Source organism: Mixophyes fleayi, chromosome 4 (assembly GCF_038048845.1).
Source record: "Mixophyes fleayi isolate aMixFle1 chromosome 4, aMixFle1.hap1, whole genome shotgun sequence".
Classification (NCBI taxonomy): Eukaryota; Metazoa; Chordata; class Amphibia; order Anura; family Limnodynastidae; genus Mixophyes; species Mixophyes fleayi.
In genome coordinates, this window is record NC_134405.1 from 84,278,410 (window position 1) to 84,301,999 (window position 23,590).

The 23,590-nt window shown below is 39.2% G+C and overlaps 1 protein-coding gene across 1 annotated transcript in view; it reads right to left on the minus strand.

The window, feature by feature from the left end:
* Window positions 1-5,611: 5,611 nt before the first annotated feature.
* The window catches only part of SYNM (synemin), a 45,531-nt gene continuing 27,552 nt past the window's right edge, over window positions 5,612-23,590 (minus strand). The window contains exons 3-4 of the mRNA XM_075207695.1: window positions 18,629-18,702; window positions 5,612-16,164 (exon numbers count right to left, since the gene is read on the minus strand). Coding sequence (XP_075063796.1) covers window positions 11,933-16,164; window positions 18,629-18,702 — 4,306 coding nt within the window. The 3' untranslated portion in view covers window positions 5,612-11,932. The remainder of the gene's footprint in view (window positions 16,165-18,628; window positions 18,703-23,590) is intronic.

Genomic DNA, 23,590 nt, shown 5'->3' on the forward strand with positions numbered 1-23,590 from the left:
CAGCACGTGGGATTGATAAAGAAAATGGAAGTTGCTCAAATCAATTTATAGGCTATATCAGGTGCATGAAAGGGTGGGGTTATCCTAAAAGGAACAAACACAGACAAATACCCCCAGCACGTGGGATTGAGCCAGGTAAGTGACGGGGGAGGTATGTCAGTGTGCTAAATTAATGTCTGTGTGAGAGGGGGGCCAGTATATGAATGTATTGTGTGTAGGGGGGGCAGTATATGAATGTATTGTGTGTTTGTGGGGGCCAGTATATGAATGTATTGTGTGTTTGTGGGGGCAGTATATGTATGTGTTGTGTGTTTGTGGGGCCAGTATATGTATGTATTGTGTGTTTGTGGGGGCAGTATATGTATGTATTGTGTGTTTGTGTGGGCAGTATATGTATGTATTGTGTGTTTGTGGGGGCAGTATATGTATGTATTGTGTGTTTGTGGGGGCAGTATATGTATGTATTTTGTGTTTGTGGGGCCAGTATATGTATGTATTGTGTGTTTGTGGGGCCAGTGTATGTATGTATTGTGTGTTTGTGGGGCCAGTATATGTATATATTGTGTGTTTGTGGGGGCAGTATATGTATATATTGTGTGTTTGTGGGGGCAGTATATGTATGTATTGTGTGTTTGTGTGGCCAGTATATGAAAGTATTGTGTGTTTGTGGGGCCAGTATATGAATGTATTGTGTGTTTGTGGGGGCAGTATATGTATGCATTGTGTGTGATGGGGGGGCAGCAGTATATGTATGTATTGTGTGTTTGTGGGGGCAGTATATGAATGTATTGTGTGTTTGTGGGGGCCAGTATATGAATGTATTGTGTGTTTGTGGGGGCCAGTATATGAATGTATTGTGTGTATGTGGGGGCCAGTATATGAATGTATTGTGTGTTTGTGGGGGCCAGTATATGTATGTATTGTGTGTTTGTGGGGGCAGTATATGAATGTATTGTGTGTTTGTGGGGGCCAGTATATGAATGTATTGTGTGTTTGTGGGGGCCAGTATATGAATGTATTGTGTGTATGTGGGGGCCAGTATATGAATGTATTGTGTGTTTGTGGGGGCCAGTATATGTATGTATTGTGTGTTTGCGGGGGCCAGTATATGTATGTATTGTGTGTTTGTGGGGGCAGTATATGTATGTATTGTGTGTTTGTGGGGACAGTATATGTATGCATTGTGTGTGTAGGGAGGGTGGCAGTATATGAATGTATTGTGTGTTTGTGGGGGCAGTATATGTATGTATTGTGTGTTTGTGGGGCCAGTATATGTATGTATTGTGTGTTTGTGGGGGCAGTATATAAATGTATTGTGTGTGTGTGTAGGGGGGCAGTATATGTATGTATTGTGTGAGTGTGGGGGCCAGTATATGAATGTATTTGTGAGTGTAGGGGGGGGGGGCAGTATATGAATGTATTGTGTGTGGGAATGATCAGTCTAGGAATGTAGTGTGTGTGAGGGAGGGGGTCTTAATATAATGTGGGAGGTAGGCTATCAATTTAATTGAGGAGTGCAGATGGGGGCTAAGTATTGGGTGCTATTTTATTTGTGGGGTGATGGTGGGACAATTTAATTTAATAGTGGGTCCTATGAATTTAAGATGGAGTAATTGCACCTTTAAGTTAATGCTGGGGTGGTGAGCTATTAATTAATTGTGGGGCTGTTTGGGGAGAATGAGGTCTATTTATTAAATGTGATTATGAATTATTTAATGCCTAGGATTATTGTGGGAAATGGTTATATTTGTTAGACGTAAATGCTATTTAAAATAATGCTTGGGCTGTTTGAGGGGATGGAAATAGGTTTATATATTGAATGTGTTTGCTATCTAATGTCAGGGTTGGTTGGAGGGAAAGAGATCTATTTTGCAAATATGAATATTATTATTTTAAATTGTTGTGGCTGGAGGGAGGCCTAATTATAAAACGTGGGTGCTATTGATTTAACACTGGGACATGTTGGAGTTTTCTAAATTTTATGTACCCATTTTTTTTTTCCAAATAGGGCCTCCAATATTCCAGGATCCAGACAACCAGCAAATGAGTTAAAGTAACCAGCAGCCACAAGGGGTGACAGTGACAAGAACAGGTAGGAGAGATCAGGACAGTCTGCCAACTGTCCTGAATCTGGTGAGACAATTCCGAACTTGGATCACTGTTTCCCTTAGGACATTTAGGAGGTATGTGCCGCTTCACCGTGTACTGCTCGTGAAGGCAGAACTGTGTGCACCTAACAGTAGTGCACACAGTATTGCCTGTGTATTTGTCTAAAATGATAACCATGCTACATCATAGGGGGTTACTCAGTCTAAAGTGCCCAGGCCCCCCAGAGCCTTAATCCAGCTCTGGGCCTGGGCATAAAATATATATATGCATTAGGCAACACTACAATAGCCTCTTTTTATATAGATAAATATATATTGCACCAAAAACCACCCTTTAAGGATGGGCCGCTGCTGTGTGCTTGCCCCCTGGGCAGAAATCAGCCAGCCCTCCCCTGTTGGTTCGTTACTCGGATCGGCGAAGTTCGGATGGGCTCGGTTCTCAGAGAACAAGGGGCTGCATGATACACGACGGCTTGCTGTAATCCTTCTGTCCCAGCTGTTGCTGGGCAGCCTGGACACCTTCCATTGGCTGCCTCTCTGCATGTTCCAGCTGCTTGACAACCAGCCAGGATGAAAGAGTTACAGTGAGTTGTCACTTCTTCCGTCCACTGTAGCTGACATGTACCTGAACCGCTTCTTCTATCCCTGCGAGGGAGCTCACATCTGCAGGAGTTCCATGATTGGTCTACAGTTTTAAATGGCAGGAAATGCTTAGCCTCCCTGCCGGTTATAGCCTTTGTGTCCTGCACCTCATTTGCCTGCTTTGCTGACTATCTTGTTGTTTGATTACCTCTGCTTGTTCCTGGCTATTCTCTGGTGGATTACCAGTCTCTGCACCTCCTGGTTACCTGGCACTAAAATAAGTCTTTACTTCTTTGAGTTTAAGTCCTGGAGGCATCCGAGTACCTGTAGGAATATCACTCTCTATGGGAAAGGTGGCTGCTATAGGTAAAGACCTATATTGTTCTAAAGAGTCATCTAGTGACAGTGGTAACCGGTACATCATGTCTTAATGCAAATGACACTTACAGAAAAAAGGATTTTTCCAAAGGCGCCAAAATGAATGTGTATAGACACTAATAGGTTTGAAATACAGTATATTTAAACAACAATTTCAAATCAGTGCACTGATAACACAACAACCAATAGTGTCATAAATGATTACAGTATACATATTATGCTAATAGCATGTATGTACATAGATCATAACGTTACAGTCCATGGTGAATTGAGTCATTTGTAAACAAAGTCCATTGAATCAGTATACGATGATATTTCACGAATAATGTCTGAAGTTCTCGAGGCAGATGATATTCCAGTATTGACAGTGTTGCCTTTGGCTATATATAGGACAGTGACCTGACGAAGCCAGACCGGCGAAACGCGTAGGAACAGACATTACTGCACGATACACGCTACTATCTGCCCGCTTCCCCTGCGAATACGGAGAACATTTCTACCTTGGAACTCCTAACCGCAGAGTGTGCAAGCATGGGATAGACGACAGGGCCGCGTCTCTACAACAGCATTCAGAACTATACAGCCGGAGAGCCCTGCGAGGATACTACGGATCAGCACTGTGGATAAGATCACATGATCGGGTAAGCGATCCTTTCCCCTTTCAAATTATGAACATTGTATAGAAGTCTCGAGTGCGCTTTAAAGTGATAACTCGGTTTGAGTATACAGAAGCCTTCACTGCGCTATTGGAAAACCCTCAAATATTGGCATTAAGCTCTGGAACCAGAGATACTGTACACCAGAGGGAACGCTGTCCTATATATAGCCAAAGGCAACACTGTCAATACTGGAATATCATCTGCCTCGAGAACTTCAGACATTATTCGTGGAATATCATCATATACTGATTCAATGGACTTTGTTTACAAATGACTCAATTCACCATGGACTGTAACTTTATGATCTATGTACATACATGCTATTAGCATAATATGTATACTGTAATCATTTATGACACTATTGGTTGTTGTGTTATCAGTGCACTGATTTGAAATTGTTGTTTAAATATACTGTATTTCAAACCTATTAGTGTCTATACACATTCATTTTGGCGCCTTTGGAAAAATCCTTTTTTCTATACGTATGGAGGGATGAAGCCCACCCCTTCGTTTTACACATCCTATAGGCTGCCTATTTACATACGTTTAGGGAGCGCAAATTCCAATCCTCCCCCTATACACCGTTGTTCAAATGACACTTACGACTGCCTACAACTTGAGAGGTGGTAAGAACATTTTGATTTAAGTATTTTATGGCAAAATTTTTTTTTAACAATCCATACTTTTTTTTTTATGATGATACTGTTTAGAGTTATTCATTTATTTTATAATATATATATTTTGTATGCGTTCTGATGTGACCTTTCATTGCACATATGCATGTGTGTATCCTGCACTCTGTAGTGTACTGTCTACATACAGCAAGTAACATTTAGCATTGAGCATACTTGCACCCAGATTCAAATAAAAACATATCTTGAGATCCACTTGGATTTGAATACATGTGGACCTACGCTAAAGTTCTGTGTTATTTTAACCGAAAGGTGTGTTCCGATTTGGATCAGGCCCTAAAAGTGTTCTGGGTGTGTTCCGCTTGCATTTCCAGTTATTTCACAAACCTGCACTGTGATGTGAAACATACTTTGAATGCTTGCTTTAAAATACAAAAAAACATTAATGTACTATAAAACCCCAAATAAATAAAAAGCATAACAAACACATTTCAGGAGCATCTGAAAGAATGCTTTTATGCATCATTTGTGTGACTCATCCATCAAACACTCTGGGTCATTCTAAAACCATGGGCTGAAATACTTACGCTTCCATAATATGAACTCCAGGTTCGCTTTCAAGATTACATATTCATTACACAACAAGCCCATCAATCCAAGCTCATTAGAACATACATCTCTTCACCCTGATTATCTTAATACCCACAGCAATGCACATACTGAATGTATTTTGAAATGAATAGCAAGAATTTTACGCCAAGACACTGAATGTCTGGGTTAATTTTGAGAACACCCCTATTATACTGAAAACTGCAAGTATTCATTCAGAACTGTGTGTACACAGCCTAAACCTGTCCACAAAGGTGTCTATTTTGTTATAAATTTAAATAGATTTTGATCACACTGGTTAGAATAGGCATCTGAGAAACTCACAAAATAGCTGTCAAAATCCAATATGATCAGAGTAGATAGGTCAGGCCGCTATGCCTGAGTTTGGGGTAATTTCCCATCAGGTAGCACGGGGCCTTTGTGATGTATTTATTCAACCCATCCACAGAACAATTAGATCTGTCCAATTTGGCATGCCAGAGATTTGGTTGTAAGGCCTTAACAAATGGATTTCTATGTATGTGACCAGCAAGAATTTCCTGTTACCCTCGGACCACTTTTATCTTATTGACCTGATGCTTCTGTTACTGTATTTTGAAACTGTATACATGCGGCCCCTTAGTTTAAAGAATGACACCAAGGCTGCTTTTTTATATATTTTATTGTTCAACCGTAAAGGAAAAAATTGCAAACATAAGTAAATGGTGTAGTATCCAAAGCCTGGATATTAACAACACTTAAGTGGACAATTCCATCTGTATATAATACACAAGTGGTGCTAATATATGCAAAAACTCCTGTAATTCATAAATGTATACAGTGAGTTCTGATGTCATCGCTTATAATCAGTGAGTTCTTGTGTTATCACGTCAGTGTTCATTAGGACATTTTGTGTATTATAAAGAATAATGCACCCCTGTGCTGTAAATTACTACAGATATTAGAAGTCATCTCTATCTACAGCCTTGTGCTTTCATATGGTCACTGAACTGTTCTGTGACTTCTAATGTCCATATCATTTACAGTAGGCAGTGCATTATCCCATATATTACTAAGCTACACCAAGTGGAATATTGTGAGCTGCAAAACCATTCACATTACAAAAATAAACCTCATTTGCCTATATATCATAATATCATATCACTATTTCAGTAAAAAAAACACCAAAAAAAACCATAAAACGCTCTGGAAATGAAACATAGTTTGGATAAAATTCTTTATGGGGGGGAATCCAATTGTCCACGGAATGGTGGCACAGGCACTCCGTGGCGATGTAACATTGTGGATTTCTCCTCACTCCCCATAGAGGTGAACAGAAAAATCTGCAATATTGGGTGTACCGTAGTACCTGGAAATTTCCGCATCCACAATGTTCAGCGGCACATCACGCACAGTTGAATATCCCCTATATGTTCTAATACTATGTCTGACTGGCTGTGAGGAGAATGTGTCAAGCTACATTAAGGTAACCAGTGGCCAGGGCTAGTGTACACAAGCATATTTCTCCCACCAATTATTGTTATATTTTACAAATGCTGAACAGAGGTACAGAAAACTATCATTAATCCCTATGGCTAGATGCTTTTGTGCATTCACATGGCTGGGTCATGCTAAGATAGCATATACCACTCTATGAAAAGCAACTATAATTGGCTACTATGATGAAAGGGGAGGTGCCTGGACCAAAGGTCAGGCCCACCAATGCAAGTATGCAAGAAGCGTCACTATCTTATCATGGCCGGTATTAGCTCTCTATTGTTCCCAAGTGTCTGTCTATCCCAGCCATACTGAAACCAGCCCAGTTTAGTCATCGCAACACCATTTCTATCTGGGTAGCCAGAGTGTGTCTGCCAAAAGTGGGGAGACTCTAGGGCCTGGTGCTGTCTGCTGTTAGTGGCAGTGTGGGAAATATGAACTCTGTGGAAGCATTAGACCACTGGATGCCATTGTACATCCTCTGTGGGAACAAGCCCCATGAGGGGGATAAAAATCTGGTAACATTACCTGGTTGTTGTTTCTGTGCTTCTCTTATATGTTAGTGTGCAATTTTACTTTTTAGTGTGATTGTTGTGTTAGTTGCTGTAAATCTTCTAGGGATAAGATAAACGTGCTTTATATTTAATCAATATTGATGTGAGCTAAGAGTTCTACCATGCATTGGTATCCAGTCCCTCTGTTCCCTAGTCCATAATTAGGGGTTAGGTTACCCTCAGAAACAACTGAGGGGATTCCAGACCAAATTAGACCTCAGGATAGTTCTTTCACCTGGGTTTCATAAAAGCCACTACTCTAACATTAGGCACATATGAAATAAGCATGCTGCATGGCTGAATTAAAATTAAAAAGCAGCTATCATCTGCTCACAGTGGAGGAAGCCATTTTATTGTCTGAACCCATGTTCATGAGAATGCAGTCAATCCATTCACTAGGAACCAGTAGCATGGCTGAAACACCATGCCTCAGTGAAATTACTGGTTCCTAGTAAATAGATAAGCTGTATTCCCATAAATATTATTTCAGAGAACAAAATTACTGGCTGTGTGTAGGCGAAAGGTGGCATTTAACTGAGATGTATGCTTACTGCACTAAATGCAATAACAGAATGTGTGCAGCATATTGCCATGCATCATGTGTGTTTCTATATGTGCCCATTTTTAAAATGGCTGATCTGGCTTCACCACAGGTAGTTGGTGAAGTTCTGTCATGCTGTACTAGTCAGCATATGCACTTCAACCGCCTCTGCAGGGTCACATTTTGCCTTCTCCAGAATTAAGCAACGCAGCTAAATAAAAAAAACAAACCCCACATAATGTGTGAATCCAGCTGAAAAGAAGGCACGGAGAGGATCAATATAAAACAGTGACATCTGTAGAATAAAATATACAAACCTATGTGTTGTTGAAACATGCATAGTACAAGTTTAAAAAAGAAAAAGAAAAAAAGGATGAATATTATCTACAGATCTGATTTTCCCCATTGGAGGCCTATTTATCAAGCATTTTTTTTTTACCCAAAATCATGTGGAAATGGCAGTAATTTTTCTACTGCCTTCTGAAGAGTACCTTCCTAGGCCAGGGCCATCTATGTTATATTCATTATGTGTTCAGTGAGTAATGGTGCTTTCAAGGTTTACGATAAATTATATGTATTGCTTTATATTTATATCATCTCTGTATATATGATCCATTTCACACGGACATAATACTCCTCCCCCATTTTTCACTCTTATATTCCAATCGCGTCAATAAGCTGAACTGAATAACTGACTGTAAAGGTGTTTTTCAGTATGAAATATTGTATCTATCCCCAGTAATTCAATTAGGAAAGAAGTGGATAAACCGGGAGAAGGGACTCTGTCTTGTGTAAAATGGATCTAGTTAGCATATATGGTATATCAGGGCCGTAACTAGGGCTGTGCGACAGGGCCCACCGCCCAGGGCGCAACGCTGATGGGGGGCGCAATTTAGGAATATTTTAGGTTAATTTGGTTAAAATTGAGGGCTAGGGAGGCGGCATTTGTCTTTCTCGCCCAGGGCACTAGAATTCTAAGTTACGGCTCTGTGGTATATGAACTCTTCTAACCCTGTAACCTAACCTTAAATATCACAGACAAGCTATCTATATGATCTGTATTAACAGACTGCTTTATGACTTTACAGCAGCAATTAGTTCACCTCACTCTGATCTATATATAGGATAACACTTGTTTTGTCTAAATGAATCAATCAAAATCACATGTGAACTCAACTGCAAACAGCATTTAAAGACCATAACATATAAAATTATAATTTTTCCACCCTCCATCATAAAATACTAACCCCTGCCCGTTTGTCTTTCATGCCAGGCTTATTGGAAAAGCCGTGCTTGTTTCAACTCTACCGTAGAAAGTTTAGCGTGCAGTTAGTTGCAAAACTCCAGGACCAGCAATGAAGTCCTGCCTTGTTGTGATCACATTGCTTCCTCACCCCATCTGATTCAAAAGCTGGAAGGGGGCAGACATTTCAAGCTGATCTGCAGAGTACACGGTCAGCTGACCAGTCTAGGATGGTCCCCTTGTTTTTATATACTATATTATATAAGTATATTATGATAGTGGAGTGAGTGGGAAAAATATAAAAGTTACATTTAGTGATCTTTTAAATGGACCTTCAGAAACTAAGCTGCAGCCTAGTGATATGGATAAGAATATCCAAATTGTCAAACAAGTCAATCATGTGTTATTTTACAAACACACAAACTTTGACAAACTTGGGCAGCATTGCACTTTTTGTTCATAGTCTTATCAGATTGACACTACTGTCACACAGGGCTACAAAACACTGGTATTTTGCTATCATTGGTTGTACTTAGCAGGGTCCAGGCACTCTCACATGGCCGAGACTGCTATCACAGTGGGTGCTCCTCCAATCAGCAGCCGGCTTTCATGCTTTTCATAGTAGCTGTGTTGGATCTCTCCTGCTCTGTAGTTACACCAGCAGTTCCAAAGGTGATCAACAGTGGTCCTAGCTATATGTGACTGCTATATGTGAATGGTGGGGGCACCAACATAATACTATTATTGGAATTGTGATGATAGAGGAAAAAAATAACACTTATATTGGAAAACCACTTTAGTCTACATCTTTCCTTTTTGTGGAGATACAAAAAGTTTATGTGGAGCCGTTAAATGCTAATGCAGCAGGAAACCAGAATCTACATAGGTCACAATGGGAGGGAAATGCAGAGATCACACATTACATTTTCAGCTATGAAACAACAGCGTTTGGTAACCCTGTATAACATTACCGTAACCCCATGTTTAGCAAAACATCTCACACCTTTTCTTGACATTGAACCAATTATCTGATCTGTGCATCTGACCTCCCAGTTGACAGTCTGTATTAACTAAGCCCTGCAGGAACATTCAACTGCTAAGCCATGCTTTCATAAAAATAAACCCCTCCATTCTGTCCATTTACCGATTGACTATATTAATCATTACTCAGTTGGTTGAACACATTGCTGCAGCACAGGAAGAAAACACGATCAGTGTGCAGAATACTGGAAACAAACATTCAGCTTTCAGATACACAGAAGAGATAGATTCCAACTATTTAATAGGAACCCAATGATTGTAATTCATGAACAGTCCTGAAAGGTGCAAATCTGCACAAAAATATTAGCAACCAATCTGTGATGAGCTTTGTTTGTCTATTGCAAAATACACAATTAAAGAGCAAAAACTGACTGGCTGTCATGTTTTCAGAGCAGATCTGAGAAATGTTAGTAACAAATCATCAGTGTCTCCCATGCAAAGTATTGTCAGAATAATTAATACACGCCATAAATACAACTCAAACCTAGAGACATTCCTATTTCCTGCTACACATATTAAAGTATCTTCACAGTCTGCACATAGTGGAAGCAGCCAATTTATGTGCCGAGGCCGAGTCAATATGTATGAGAATGCAGGCTATCAATTCACCAAGAAGAGGCATGAGGTAGCACCTAGTGCCTCAGGTCTACAAACCGCCCATCATTTAAAAGTGCAAAATTGGTACAAAATAAGCCACACTTCTGAGCCACCCAAACCCACCCTGAACTGAGCAGCGACCTTTGCTTGATGCCTTGATTGCTTTCCGATAACCCCCACAGTGGTCCACAGATCGGAACTATATGCTGATGTCACTAGTTCTTAATTCTTAGCCTGCATTCTCAAGAATATGCCCACAATATAGCTGCCATCAAAATGTGTACACTATGGGTACACTGTAAGAGGCAGGTGCTTATAATTTACATTGACAATTTGACATCAATGAGCAATTGAAATAGCAAATTGATCTGATCCCTATTCACCACTGATTGTTCTTACAAATCAGTTGTTTCAATTGGCGATTTCAACCAGTTCATTAAGCAAATGCAGCAAAATGATTTAAAAAGCTATTTCACTAAGCAGGCTTGGCACAACTTTTGTTGATAATAGGCAAAAAGTTGGTCATCTCTAGACAATATTCTATTACACAGTTACTGGTGATACTTTTTTAAACAAAAAGTAAAGATACCCAGTATTCTAAAGTCCTTACACTGACAGCCACTCTCAATGACCTGTAGAAGAATGTTCAGATCACTATCTTGTCCGGTGGTAATCATCATATTGACACTGATGCCACCGATGATGACAACACCGACAAAAAAAAATATCCAATTTTTCAAATTGGATTTTTTTTGTGGGTGTTGTCGTCGTCTGTAGCATCACACTCGTAATTTCGTGCCCAACTCATCTTGTCCTGAAGCAAATGTTGGGTAATCTAAGGCTCTCCTGATGTTGATCTAAACTCTTACCATGTTTTACTGGCTGGCACAGCATATTGCGAAATTGATTCAACAATAGCTAGAGAGACACACACTTTTAAGAGGAAAGCACTTTACTTACTGAATGTGCTTAGCAAACTGAAACTACACTAAGGGGTAGATTTATCCAACCTTCTAAAGTGGACATGTTGCCCATAGCAACCAGTCAGATTCTAGCAATAATTTCCTACAATGTACTAGATAAATTATCGCTAGAATCTGATTGGTTGCTATGGGAATCACCTCCACTTTTCCTTTTTAGAAAGTTTGATAAATCTATCCCTAAATTGGGTTATAGAAAGTCATTCTCTGCACATCCCAGTCTCATTGAAGGACTGATGAAATGACTAGGATAATAAGAGTAGTTTTGAACAACAATACAAGTACTGATTAAAAATCAGGCCTAGCATTTTTTTACAGTCCTTGCAGAGATTATGCCATCACTTATGTATTAGGTACAACTGAAGGTTCAAGCAGTCTATAGGGATTGGTTGCACGCCCTAGAAAACACAATGTCAGTGCATTAAGATAGTTCCACTTGTGAGAGGAGACCAAACATATTTTTGCATCATTATGCCTGGAGGACATGTTATGTAGGTTTTCTTATTTTTTTTGTTGAATATATTTCTTGATTTTAAAATGAACGGCGTAAATAATCTTGGTCTGGTTCCTCGTCTTCATCAAGGTAAACAACTGCCACTTTCTTATCATCAGAGACCACGTGACTCTGATGAACTATTCTTTGCAGCTGCACTGCTTTATCAGTCTCTGACATATCTGTAATGCTCTGGTTGTGGGACATGATGTTATAAGAGAGCTGAGAGACGCCAGCAATTTCTTCCTCACCATATCCGCTTTCTGCCACCTCTGGATCATCCGTTAATTCACTCCATGACTGATTCAATTCTGGCTGTCCTTCAAACTTTCTGGAAGTTATTACCAGTCCACTATCCTGGGCTTCCTCTTCTCCTGAAATCTTTGTGGCAATTTTGGTTATATCCATTTGGAAAGTGAATGACTTCTCTGTTGGGCCCAGTTTAATATGTCTGATTGACCTCTCACTCTCACTGGAGTCTCCAGATGGAGAAGAAACAAAAAAATCTGATGATTCGTAAGATTCCGTAGTTGGTCCTTCGAATGTTACATGTTCTGATGTAAGTATTTCTGGGGAACCAAGCTGGATATATCTCATGGATCTGCTTGTATCTTCCAAGCGAGAGCTGTCTTCTTCACTCACGCGCACATTTGGAGAAAGAGAACCTTCAAAAACTATTTGCTCTCTGCTAGGACCTAATTTTATGTGGTGGACAGATGTATTGACATTGGACAGATCTTTCGACTCAACAAGATTCCCAGTATCTGCCACTTGATGTGGATCAGAAACATAACCCTGGTACTTAATTTGTTTTGCAACATGGATTTTCTGAGCAGCAAAATTATATTCAACAGGCTTACTGTCATCCTCTGAATTAAGGGTTTCCAAATTGATACGTCTACTAACATCATGATCACTAGGAATGGATCCCTCCAATATAATTTCGTTGTTCAAAGTTTCACCTGAGTTGATCTTAAAATGTGAAATGGTCTTGCTTGCACCTGCAGTAAAGACACTGCTCTGACTTGTATTTTTCTGAACACTAGCCTGTTGTCTCTCAAAAAACAAGTTAGCTTGGTTTACACTGTCTGATGTGGTTTCTTTGACTGATAAGTCTCCTGTGATATTAGCAGTTTTAAAAATAGGTCCCTGAAAAACAATCTGTTCTGTTGGGTACTTTTCTGTTGGGCTTATTTTTATGTGTCTAATAGATGTGTTCTGATCTGATCTGTCTTCTGTATTTTTAACTATGTCCAGTTTAAGTGTTTCCGAGATGGGACTCTCAAAGATTATTTGTTGCCTAGAGAGGAATTCCCTTGGCCCAAGCCTGATATGATGTTCAGATCTGTTAATTTCTGTTGGGGAAAGTTCATCAGACGAACCCTGGTTAATTATTGACTCCTCTGGTAATATTTGTTCATGGCTGCCAAGTTCAACATGTTTTAGGAAACTGTTCATATTTGTGGAGAATCCTAAAGATAGTTCCCTTGTAGGACTTATAAGGACACTTGTAGTAGTTGGTTCTTTCTGGCCGATTTCTTCAGAAGTGTAACACTCATCACCTTTAGTTGCTCCCACTGTAACAGAATGGTAAGACTCTTCAGTCCCACCAGATACTTTTGTTAATGTGAAACATTCCCTTTCTTCTGACTGGCAAGATGTTACATCTTCAGAGGCCTCACTTTTAACACCTTCAATTAGATCTAACTCATCTTTATTATCTATGTCCATGGTTTGTGATACATTGATCTCTGCTACAATAGTGACCACACCACTTTCTTCAGTTTGTCCAACCTTTTTAATATCCAGTGCCAAACTGCTGCTGTGTGTTTGTACTTCTCCAGCCAGTGTTGACAGTTCTTCCGCGATGTCTTGTGGAAGGCTTCCTTGCAGGCAATCCAATGTCCCTTTCAATCTTTCATGAGGATCTTTGACATCTGTTGAAAATAGATCCATTAATGATGACCGGATTTCAAGTGGAACTTTAATTTCCTTCTCAATCACAACAGTTTCAACAAGTGGCTCTTTTTGTTTTTCATTATCCAATCTATCACTGCTGTCTTCTGAAGTCATATGACTAGTTGAGGTTGGTTCAGTGGTTGTAGCATATTTAACAAACTCAGTCAAAGTTTTACGACCTTGAGAGCCCTGTAAGAACTCATCTTGCCAGGAATACTTAACATGGGACTCTTCCTCTGTGTGAATCTGTCCTCGTAATGTCTCCTCCTCCTCTTCTTCTATGTATTGGCTGTCATCTGGAATAGAAACAAAGTAATTTGTCTCCTCATCAACATTTTCACCCTCTATTACTTCTTCAACTTGAGTAGGACCTTCAGTAGATTGAATTTTATCTTGCAGTTTTTCTGTTTTTATTGCAGCATGTTCTTCAGTATTGATAGACCCCTCAACATTATAGTTATCTTCTGCTTCTTCTACGTGAAATGGAGTAGAAAATTCTCCCTTTTCATATCCAAAAGTCTCAAAGGTCTCCTCAACTATCTCAATGTTGACAGACTTTCCTGGTGTCCCCTTTAGTCCAGTGTGGACTATATTTCCAATCCATTCTTCTGCTTCTGCTCCTGTCACATCTTCCAAGATTGTTTTCTTAAGCTTCCTGTTATGGGATTCCTCTTCCAAGCACTCAGTTGTCCCACTCTTTTGGGATGATTGAGTGGTTGCTGTATTCCACAAATCGGTTAGGTCAGGTTCATCAAATAAATCAATCTCTTCCTCTGTTCTAGACTGCACGAAAATCTCAGTTTTCACAGATCCATCACTACACTGCGCCTTCCTTTCTACATAGGTTACATTAGTATCATCCAGGGCAGAAGGTTGGCCTAATTGTCTAAGGATATCAAAAACCATAGCCTTTTTCTCACTGTTCTGTGATGAACTGCCGACCACTTCATATTTCTCAGTCTTAATGCTTTCTTTGTTTTCAATATCTTTACTTGTTTTGTGCATTTCTTCGGTTCTTAGAAAAGTAGCTTCTTCATTCACATTTGTTTGTTTAACATTCCTTGAAAATCTGCTTTGCTCTGAATTTTCAACAATGTCTTTCTTTGAACTAAGTTCCGTGTTGCTCATTTGAATTTGTATTGGTATCTCCAGTACGACTGGTTCATCATGCATTTTTTCTCCAAATGTCACATTAATCTGACTCTCATCACAATACTGGCCTAGATGTCTAAGAATATCACTGACCACTGTTCTCTCTTGTCTGGGTTCTGATGAAGTTCTCGCTCTGTCCTCGGTTGTGCTGTTGTCAACATTTTTACTTCTGTGAAAAGCAGTTTCTTCATTCACATAAGTATGACTAACATTTCTCGCCATTTTGTTTTCAATATCGCTTGCATGTGAATTGTCTTCATCTTTTCTTGCTTTAAACTGTATCGGTATTTCAAAGGCAATTTGTTTACCCTTTGGTTTTTCTTCAAGTACAACTGTTTTCTTCACATGGGTAGTCTCATGTACCTCTACCTTTGATCCTGTTTCCACATTCATGTCACCCACTTCAACTTTCTCTACCTCTTCTTGTCTTTTTTTGGATTGCTCTCGTTTCTTCCTTTCTTTTTTAACAGGTATCTCTTGTGCTTTTGGTTCCTGAATTGTCTCTGTCTGTACTATCTCTTTTACACTTGCTGTAGCATCAATATTTTTTTGTTTATCTTTTGCGGTATATTGTACATTGTTCTCTGAAACTTGCTTTTGCTCTTCTACGGAATTCGAAGCTACTTTCCTCTCTTCAACTACTTTAGTTTCAAAAGCCATGTGTGAGTTTGATTCATGTTTTTTGTCTTCTGTTCTAATATCCACCTGACTTTTTCTGGCCTCTTTGGATTGAGTTCTTGGTCGAGCTACTGGCTTCAAATCTTTAATTTGCTCTTGACTAGTTGTTTTTCTAATGACTGTGGACTGAGTTGATGAATATGGTGTTACGATTGTAGGTTTTGCTGTTTGGTATGTAGTGTGTGGAAGTTCAGTATTGTGTGGTAAGTAATACCTGGAGGACATGCTTGTGTCCCATCTGCCACTTTTTTCCTGAGTTGTGTTCTCATTAGCATGTGATACATAAGATCTACTTGTATTACCTAAATTTGTATATTGTGGCCTAATCTGTGTTACTGGTACAGTCCGAGTCAGGAATCTGTCCATGTTTGTGTTCTGTGTTGTCCTTCTTATCTCCTCTTTGTTTCTGGTAATTGGGTATTCAATTATTTTTCCTCCTCCATGAGAGAATCTTGAGTCCTCAAAAGTCGATGTCACATATCCTAGGGACAATATAAAACATTAGTATATTACATATATGAAAACATTTCCCGCATTTAATCTAAATATGTTTTACATTGGTATATTACATTTTTTAAATGATAAAGGTGGATATACTGATTTATGCTTTACTTTGTTAATTAATTATACTATTATTTCTGTGTAAGGGAAATGTTTTTATCGGCCCCTTTCCCTAAATATCAAAAGCAACATCATGACAAATCTCTACTTGGCCTTGAACCTGTGAAATCAAATTTACAGGACCAGAGAAATGAAATTAGACACAGCGGTGCAAATAAATGGAAAAGACTGGAAACAGAGTTCCTGTAAGACATTCTTTAAAAAAAACAGCTGTTCAAGAAGAAGACGATCAAGATTATTACAGTTTTGGTATTATTCATGCTGTTGTAAGTGTGAGAGGTTATGCTGAACATACGGCTCTATGCAAAAGTATGGGCACCACTGATCAAATTACATGGCTTACTGAATCTCTAAATGAAGACATTTACATAACCTCTGCAGGGTACAAACTTAAACATGACATATTGATGCACATTTAAATGCACAATTACACTTTTTTGATGAATTTAACAGAGTTAAAAAAATAAAATGGTGAATGTGACATGTCACCATTCCAGTTGGTTTTATTAAAGACTCAAAACTTGATTGACTCTTTAGGCCTTAAATAAAACCAGGAGACAATTCCAAAGATAAAAAAATAATCTGACCCTTCTAACCTCTCAGAATGCAATATATCTCTACTTTCAAGTCCAGGAGACCATGGATGTGGAGAATGAACATAGGTTCATTCTCCACGTCCATGATCTCCTGGGACCTGATTCATTAAGGAACTTAAATTAAGAAGTTTCTTATTTAAGTCTCCTGGACAAAACCATGTTACAATGCAAGGGGTGAAAATTAGTTTTCTGTTTTACACATAAGTTAAATACTGACTGTTTTTTCATGTAGCACACAAATACTTGATAGCTTATTTGTACACTGGAATTTAAAGTTGATATTTGTGTGCTACATAAAAAAAACAGTCAGTATTTAACAGAATACTAATTTTCACCCCTTGCATCGTAACATGGTTTTGTCCAGGAGACTTAAATAAGAAACTTCTTAATTTAAGTTCCTTAATGAATCAGGCCCCTGGACTTGAAAATAGAGATGAATCACTGATACAAATCACAAAAAGACTATGAAAATATATGTAAATGCTTTCAGGTTGGGATTTTCACTGTCAGAAAACATTATTAAGGGATGGACGTTAAGGGGTACTGTTGACGTCAAGGTAACATCTAGAAGACCAACAAAAAATTTCCAAACTGGAGAGATGTAGAAAGCAGAACCCACATATGGCTGCAAAAGACCTGAAAAAAAGGTTTATCTCACACAAGTCTGTATACATAAAAATCTGCATAGAAGAGTTATCAGTAGGAATCTTTACTACAATCTCACCACAAAGGTCTGAGTTATGCAAAGCAAAACTTAGATTGGCCCAAAACTTTTTGGAACTGAGCGCTGTGGACTGATCAAACAACTTGCAGCTTTTTGGTCACAATCATAAGAAAACACAGAAAAACGGGAAAAGCATTTGACGTCATGTTAAGCATGGTGGTGAAATTATTATACATTGGGGTTGTGTGACAACATAATATGAAAAAAAAAATCTTAGAAGCCCAGCGAAAAAATTGAAACCAGAAAAGGTTGAATATGCCAGCTCGACAATGATCTAAACAATGCCTCAAAATCAATCATATAGTACTTACATGGACAAGTTATTAAGGTTTTAGGAAGGACTGTCCATAGATTTAAATATTATTGCAAATATTTTGGGAAATTTCAAACGTGCAGTGCATGCAAGAAGATTAAAAAATATTTCTATGCTAGAAGAGTAATACCAGCAATAGTGAGAAGAAATTCCTAAAAAAAAAGACTGGAAAGAATCTTAGCAGTCTACAAGAGACTTTATGAAGCTGTGATTTCTGACAAATGCTGTTTTAATTAGGGTGCCCAAAATTTTGCACATGCCCTGATCTCTGCTTTATACTTATCAGTCTGTTAATTCATCAATATGTCATGTTTAAGTTTGTATCCTGCAGAGGTTGTGCTAACTTCTTTTACTTTAGTGATGCATACAATTTAACCAGGGTGCCTAAAGTATTGCAGATAGCTGTATCTCTATGTACCTAAGGTGGTGTAGTAGGATTATGTACTATAGATCTCTCCACTAATAATCTCCCTATTATCACAACAAATTATTCATGTGTTTGAATAGTTCAAATATCTATCTATCTATCTATCTATCTATTTGCATGTGTGATACATAGCAAGGGCAACAGCAGGATATTTATTAATGGGACGTTAATGGGAACATAATAATCAAATTTAAATATATGTCAAGGACATGTTCTTAGAATCTTGTTGCCTGAAAGGGAAATCTGTCTACAGATCAATCCCTACCTGCGGGCCTGTCTCTCACTGAGTGTTCCGTCCAGATCACTGTGCGCTTCTTGTTTTCTGCCTCCAGAAGTGCCCTGTCAGGAAAAGAATAAAGCTGATCACACATTTAAAATCAGACTAAATCAGAATAATAACAATGTGTAATATATACAAAACTATCTAACTTATTCCTAAAACATACAAGACAAATAAAAGAAAAAGAAAATGTTCCCTCTGTACCCCGTTAAAATATTTAATCCTACAAAACAAACTTGTTATGCATTTGTGCCCAGAAGCAGGCAGGTTACTTAGACTTGTCCATATTATCCATGGAACATTCTGATTTGCCCACGTCCAGACAGTTCCTACCATCATAAGAAGTAAAACTTTGCTGCCCTCACAGTTGGCACCAGGCTAATTAGTGTCCTAAAGGCCGGATGCAGCTACACAAATAGACATATGATATCATAAGAGAAGAAGAAACGATTCTTGCACTGGGCCTCTACATTTTTCCAGTTCTTAAATTGCCACAATAAGGGGCCTATTTATGATTCCGGGATAATAACATAGATTATCTATCACTGCTCATTGCGACCATAGAAAATTAGGCTCCACCCCTACTTATCAATAAATTTTCGCCAGGGCGGCTGAATGAGTCTTACCGCGCGCCAACCCAGTACAGGGTACCTTTGTGTATGCACAAGGCGTCTTGCAGTCTCATGCATGAGCGCTGGATCTGGAAACCCAGACATGCGCTTCCAGTTCCAGATTTGTAAAAAAAAAAAGATGTAAAGTTTGAAAGAAAATAAAAAAATAGATTAAAAAAAACAAACAAACTATTAATAAATTGAGAAAATGACTTATTGTGTTAATAAAGCATTTCTTCCTTACCTGCCCCCAGAGCTTCACTAGAGGCCCCTGACAACGGCTACCGCTGCCGATAGCCGTCAATAGTCTTTATGGGCTGGGGGACTTGGATAAATAGGAAACATCCCTAATTCCGGTGAAAACTCCCATTTTCGGCTGATCTAGGAGTTTTCTCCTGATGATAAACAGACCCCTAAGTCTTTGTAACTCCAGAAACAAAGTATAATAATATAAATTTATGCTTTTTTATCTAACTAGTTTTGACTTGATTATAAATCCATCTTTAGATATTCAGTTCAATCGGGGAAACTCTGGTGTCTATGAAATAGTTAAAACAACAGGCATGGAATTTGTTAACTATCTATATTATTTTCTTTTCTTGCTCCGTTTATATACAAGCTATTTTGTGTAATGGAGCCAAGTGTTCCTTATCCTGGATCCAGGCAGAACAACATAACTAACAGTTAAGTGATTGGGCAGATGGCTTGGAAGATCTGGCTGCTGCTGTCAGTAGTCCGTGCAGCCATAGAGACTTCTAAATATATTAACCAGTGGGACATCCCACGTGTGGCAACTGAGCAACAGGAGCTCAGATTTAATCTGTAGCTCTAAGTTGTGAGAATGTAGTAGACTCAAAATAAATTCGGAAACTGACTCACTGCTTCTCTCTCTCTGGCGATAATTCTTTTTCAATATGTTAGGTGTGAATATAATGTTATCCAACATGCCAACCACACCCAGCAGGACTATTAGCCACGGTTTAGAAATGTGACCACGCATAGATGACAGGTGGCCGCAGAAATGGGTAGACTTGTTTTACATTTGTTCCAAGCATCTATACCATTGACAGCGAATATATAGAAGTTTATTAAAGAAAGAACATATAATGCAGCAGTAGCAAATGGGGCATGTAATCAGTGGAAAATAGAGTAGGATCCTGCCATTTACTATGATTAGTCCATACATGTAAACCAGCCCCTGATGTTCTGATAACACTAACCACTGCCAAGTCCCACTGGTTTTCTGAAAGAAAAACAAACTATTCAAAAATAATGTTTGAGTCATATACTCATGTCTGTCTGATTCAGCACGGGGTGTCATTCATTTCTGCTTTGTGATCTCATGCATTTATTTTTGTTCTGTAATGTTTATTTTTAGAGAAATGCACATGGAGTACCAAGCACAAAGATGCAGGAGGACATAGTATGGAGGGTGGATCATAGTCTTCCATGCAAAAATGCAAGATAGAAGCTATAATGACCCTTATCCTGTGCAAGAATGCAAAAATGAGATTTCTTGTACAGGCATTAGATTATTTAATGAGCTGCAAGGGGTCCCCGGAGACTTTATAAACATGCAGATTCTTACCCCACATAATTGCGCCACTTTAAATAAAGGTTCGACAAATCATTGGCACTTTATCTCAGACCCGGATATCTCCGCCCCTATTGGGCAAAGGATATGCCACTGAAATGGGTGTCTAAAGTCATCCCTTATTTGGGGACTTGGCTCCTTAAAAACTTGAGTCTCCTTTATCGCCTCAATATATCAATGGCCATTAGAGAATTATCCCACGAGATTGAGGGGAGGAAGTCTCTCCGTCTTTCCTTAGGCTTCTCTATCCACTACATCGAAAAGATCTGGCTGAGATCAACAAACATTTTCGCAATTTCATTTGGAACAAAAAGAAGTCCCAAATTGGACTGTACAGGATCCAACAACCAAGGAATAATGGTGATATCAATTTCCCTGACATTGACCAATATAACCAGACTGCCCAAATCCATTATCTAAGGGATTGGATAAAAGGAACTGACATATATGCCAACACTCCATTAGAACAAAAATTTATTCCCAATGACCGAAACACCGCTTTTTTGCACATGCATGATCAAGAAATTCCAGCAGAACTCCTTGACAATCCTCTATAGATATCCACGAGAAAACAGCGGCACATACTTCGTCACAGATGTAAAGATAACAGAGGGTGGGGATTCGCCCGAGGTAACATAAACGCTGAGGGGGCAGGTAAAAGAAAAGTAAAAGTATAGCAAGAGTTAACTCCACTGGGGGGCAGGGGTCAGCCAATCAGTGGGGAGGTAGGGGGCAGAATTATAGTGGGGGAAAGCAGGATAAGGCCAGGTACTGGCAGTCAGCTTCCCCTTTCACTGCTGGAGAGTTTACCCACCCACCCAGTCCCTAAATTTGGGTGTCTCTATCTGGTTTGGTATAGGAATTGTTTCTTTTTTTTTATGGTTCTTGGTGTTAGGTCAGTTTGAGTGATAATTTCACAAACAGAGTTCGTGTCAGGTAAGCAGCCCAGTCAGCAGACAATTGGGTCACACTCATGACGCAGGAGGCACTCTCCCCTTAAGGGGTGAGCACTTAGGGAGAATACCCCTTCGGGGTTATGGGGCTCCGCTTAGGCGGGCGGGCCTCAGCCGTACCCAATCTAGTGGGGCGGAGTTCATAGCACATGGGTGTGGCCTAGGGGCTGATTGGTCTCCTTATATTGGCCACCTCTTCTCAATATATTGAACATTTCAATAAATTACTGACTTTTCATTTAGCCAAAACAAAGTCTCTGTGTCTTTATTTCATAGTGGTATATTAACTCTGTCAGTAACACTGTAAAGGTAAAATGTCACCCGTTAAGCGGATTAGTTGAACCTCTACTCTTCTGTCCACCTCCCCTACTTAGTAACCTGAACTTTCAGGATGGAATGCTGCTTACCCTTCACGTATTGGTCTCATAAAGGATTTGGCACAATGGACCACTTTTTGAATCCTTCTGCTAAAAAACTTCAAATGTTTGCCAAGGCTGTGACAACCCATGTCGAGATCAGACCTTTTAATTTGGCATTTTTGTCAAAGCATTATGCTAGTCCAGCATTATGCTAGTGTAGTGATTAGAAAATTTTCCCCTGCTGATTGAGACAATCCCCTGGACAGGCTTCTCCTTCACAAACTGCCCTCCACGCACTATAAATTTCTCCAACCTATCATAGACTATGATGTTTTGGGCATGGGACTGGGACAATGGAGGGAGCGTTTCCCTAACTTAACTACTAAGTTCCTACTTAACTCCCTGACAAATGCTACAAAACTCTTGTAGTATTTGTCAGGGAGTTAAGTAGGAACCACTTATGTTGAAATGTCTTTGAATGTTTACCATAGAACTTAACTGTCCCTGTCCCGTCGCCCTGCTCCTCTCTGCCATATCCTCTAACCATAGCCCTCAGAGAAGAATAGTGAGGTGTCCATGATCAACTGGGAGCTTAATGGGCTCCATGCTGTGTGACGGCCAACACCAGGTTTGAAGACCCAGAATTCCATGCACACGAGCCAATAATTTGGAGTTTTAAAAATTAAGTTCTTCTAAGAGGAAAGTGAAGTCTAATGTTCCATTCTTCTCTGAGCAGGAACTACGGAGCGACGAGCACTGGAGCAGAGTCAGACAAGGTACATGAGGTTAGTGCCTCCCTTTCTAGAAACTTTGTGGCCCCTTTAAAAATGTTGCTAAATTTCTAGTTTGCCCTTATTTGTGTATTTTGCAGGTTACATAAATGATTAAGTAAACTGCATTTCATGATCACTAAATAAGGAGATATAGTACAGCAGCGAAGAAAAACGATTATGAACTGACCACATTCTACTTCTTGTAAGTATATTTGTGATCATTGGGTTTTCCTCTAGTAGGAATGCCTTGTACGCTTTATTTTAACTTTAATCTACCTCTTGTCTTACATAAAGTAAACATGTCTATTGCTCCATCCCTGTAGTTTCTTGCCTTCTTTATGGGCCTCATTTATGTTTAGCAACAAAGCAAATTTGCTCCTGTTATAACCAAGTTGCAATGCAAGGGGAGCAAATTGCATTTCTTTATTTATTTCACCGCAGGTGTTAGCTCTGCGAATGATTCAGTCACAGATGATGAAACCAGTCAATGGGTGGCTTAATAATTATTATGATGTTAAAAAAATCAAGGCCATATGCAATGTGGCACTTTGTAAAACAATGGATTTCAGGCAGGTTTCTAGCAGTTTGGCCTTTGTAAACTGTTTTGAAACTAGTAAAAATCCACATTAAACAGGGTGGTTTTGCAAAACTGCCTTT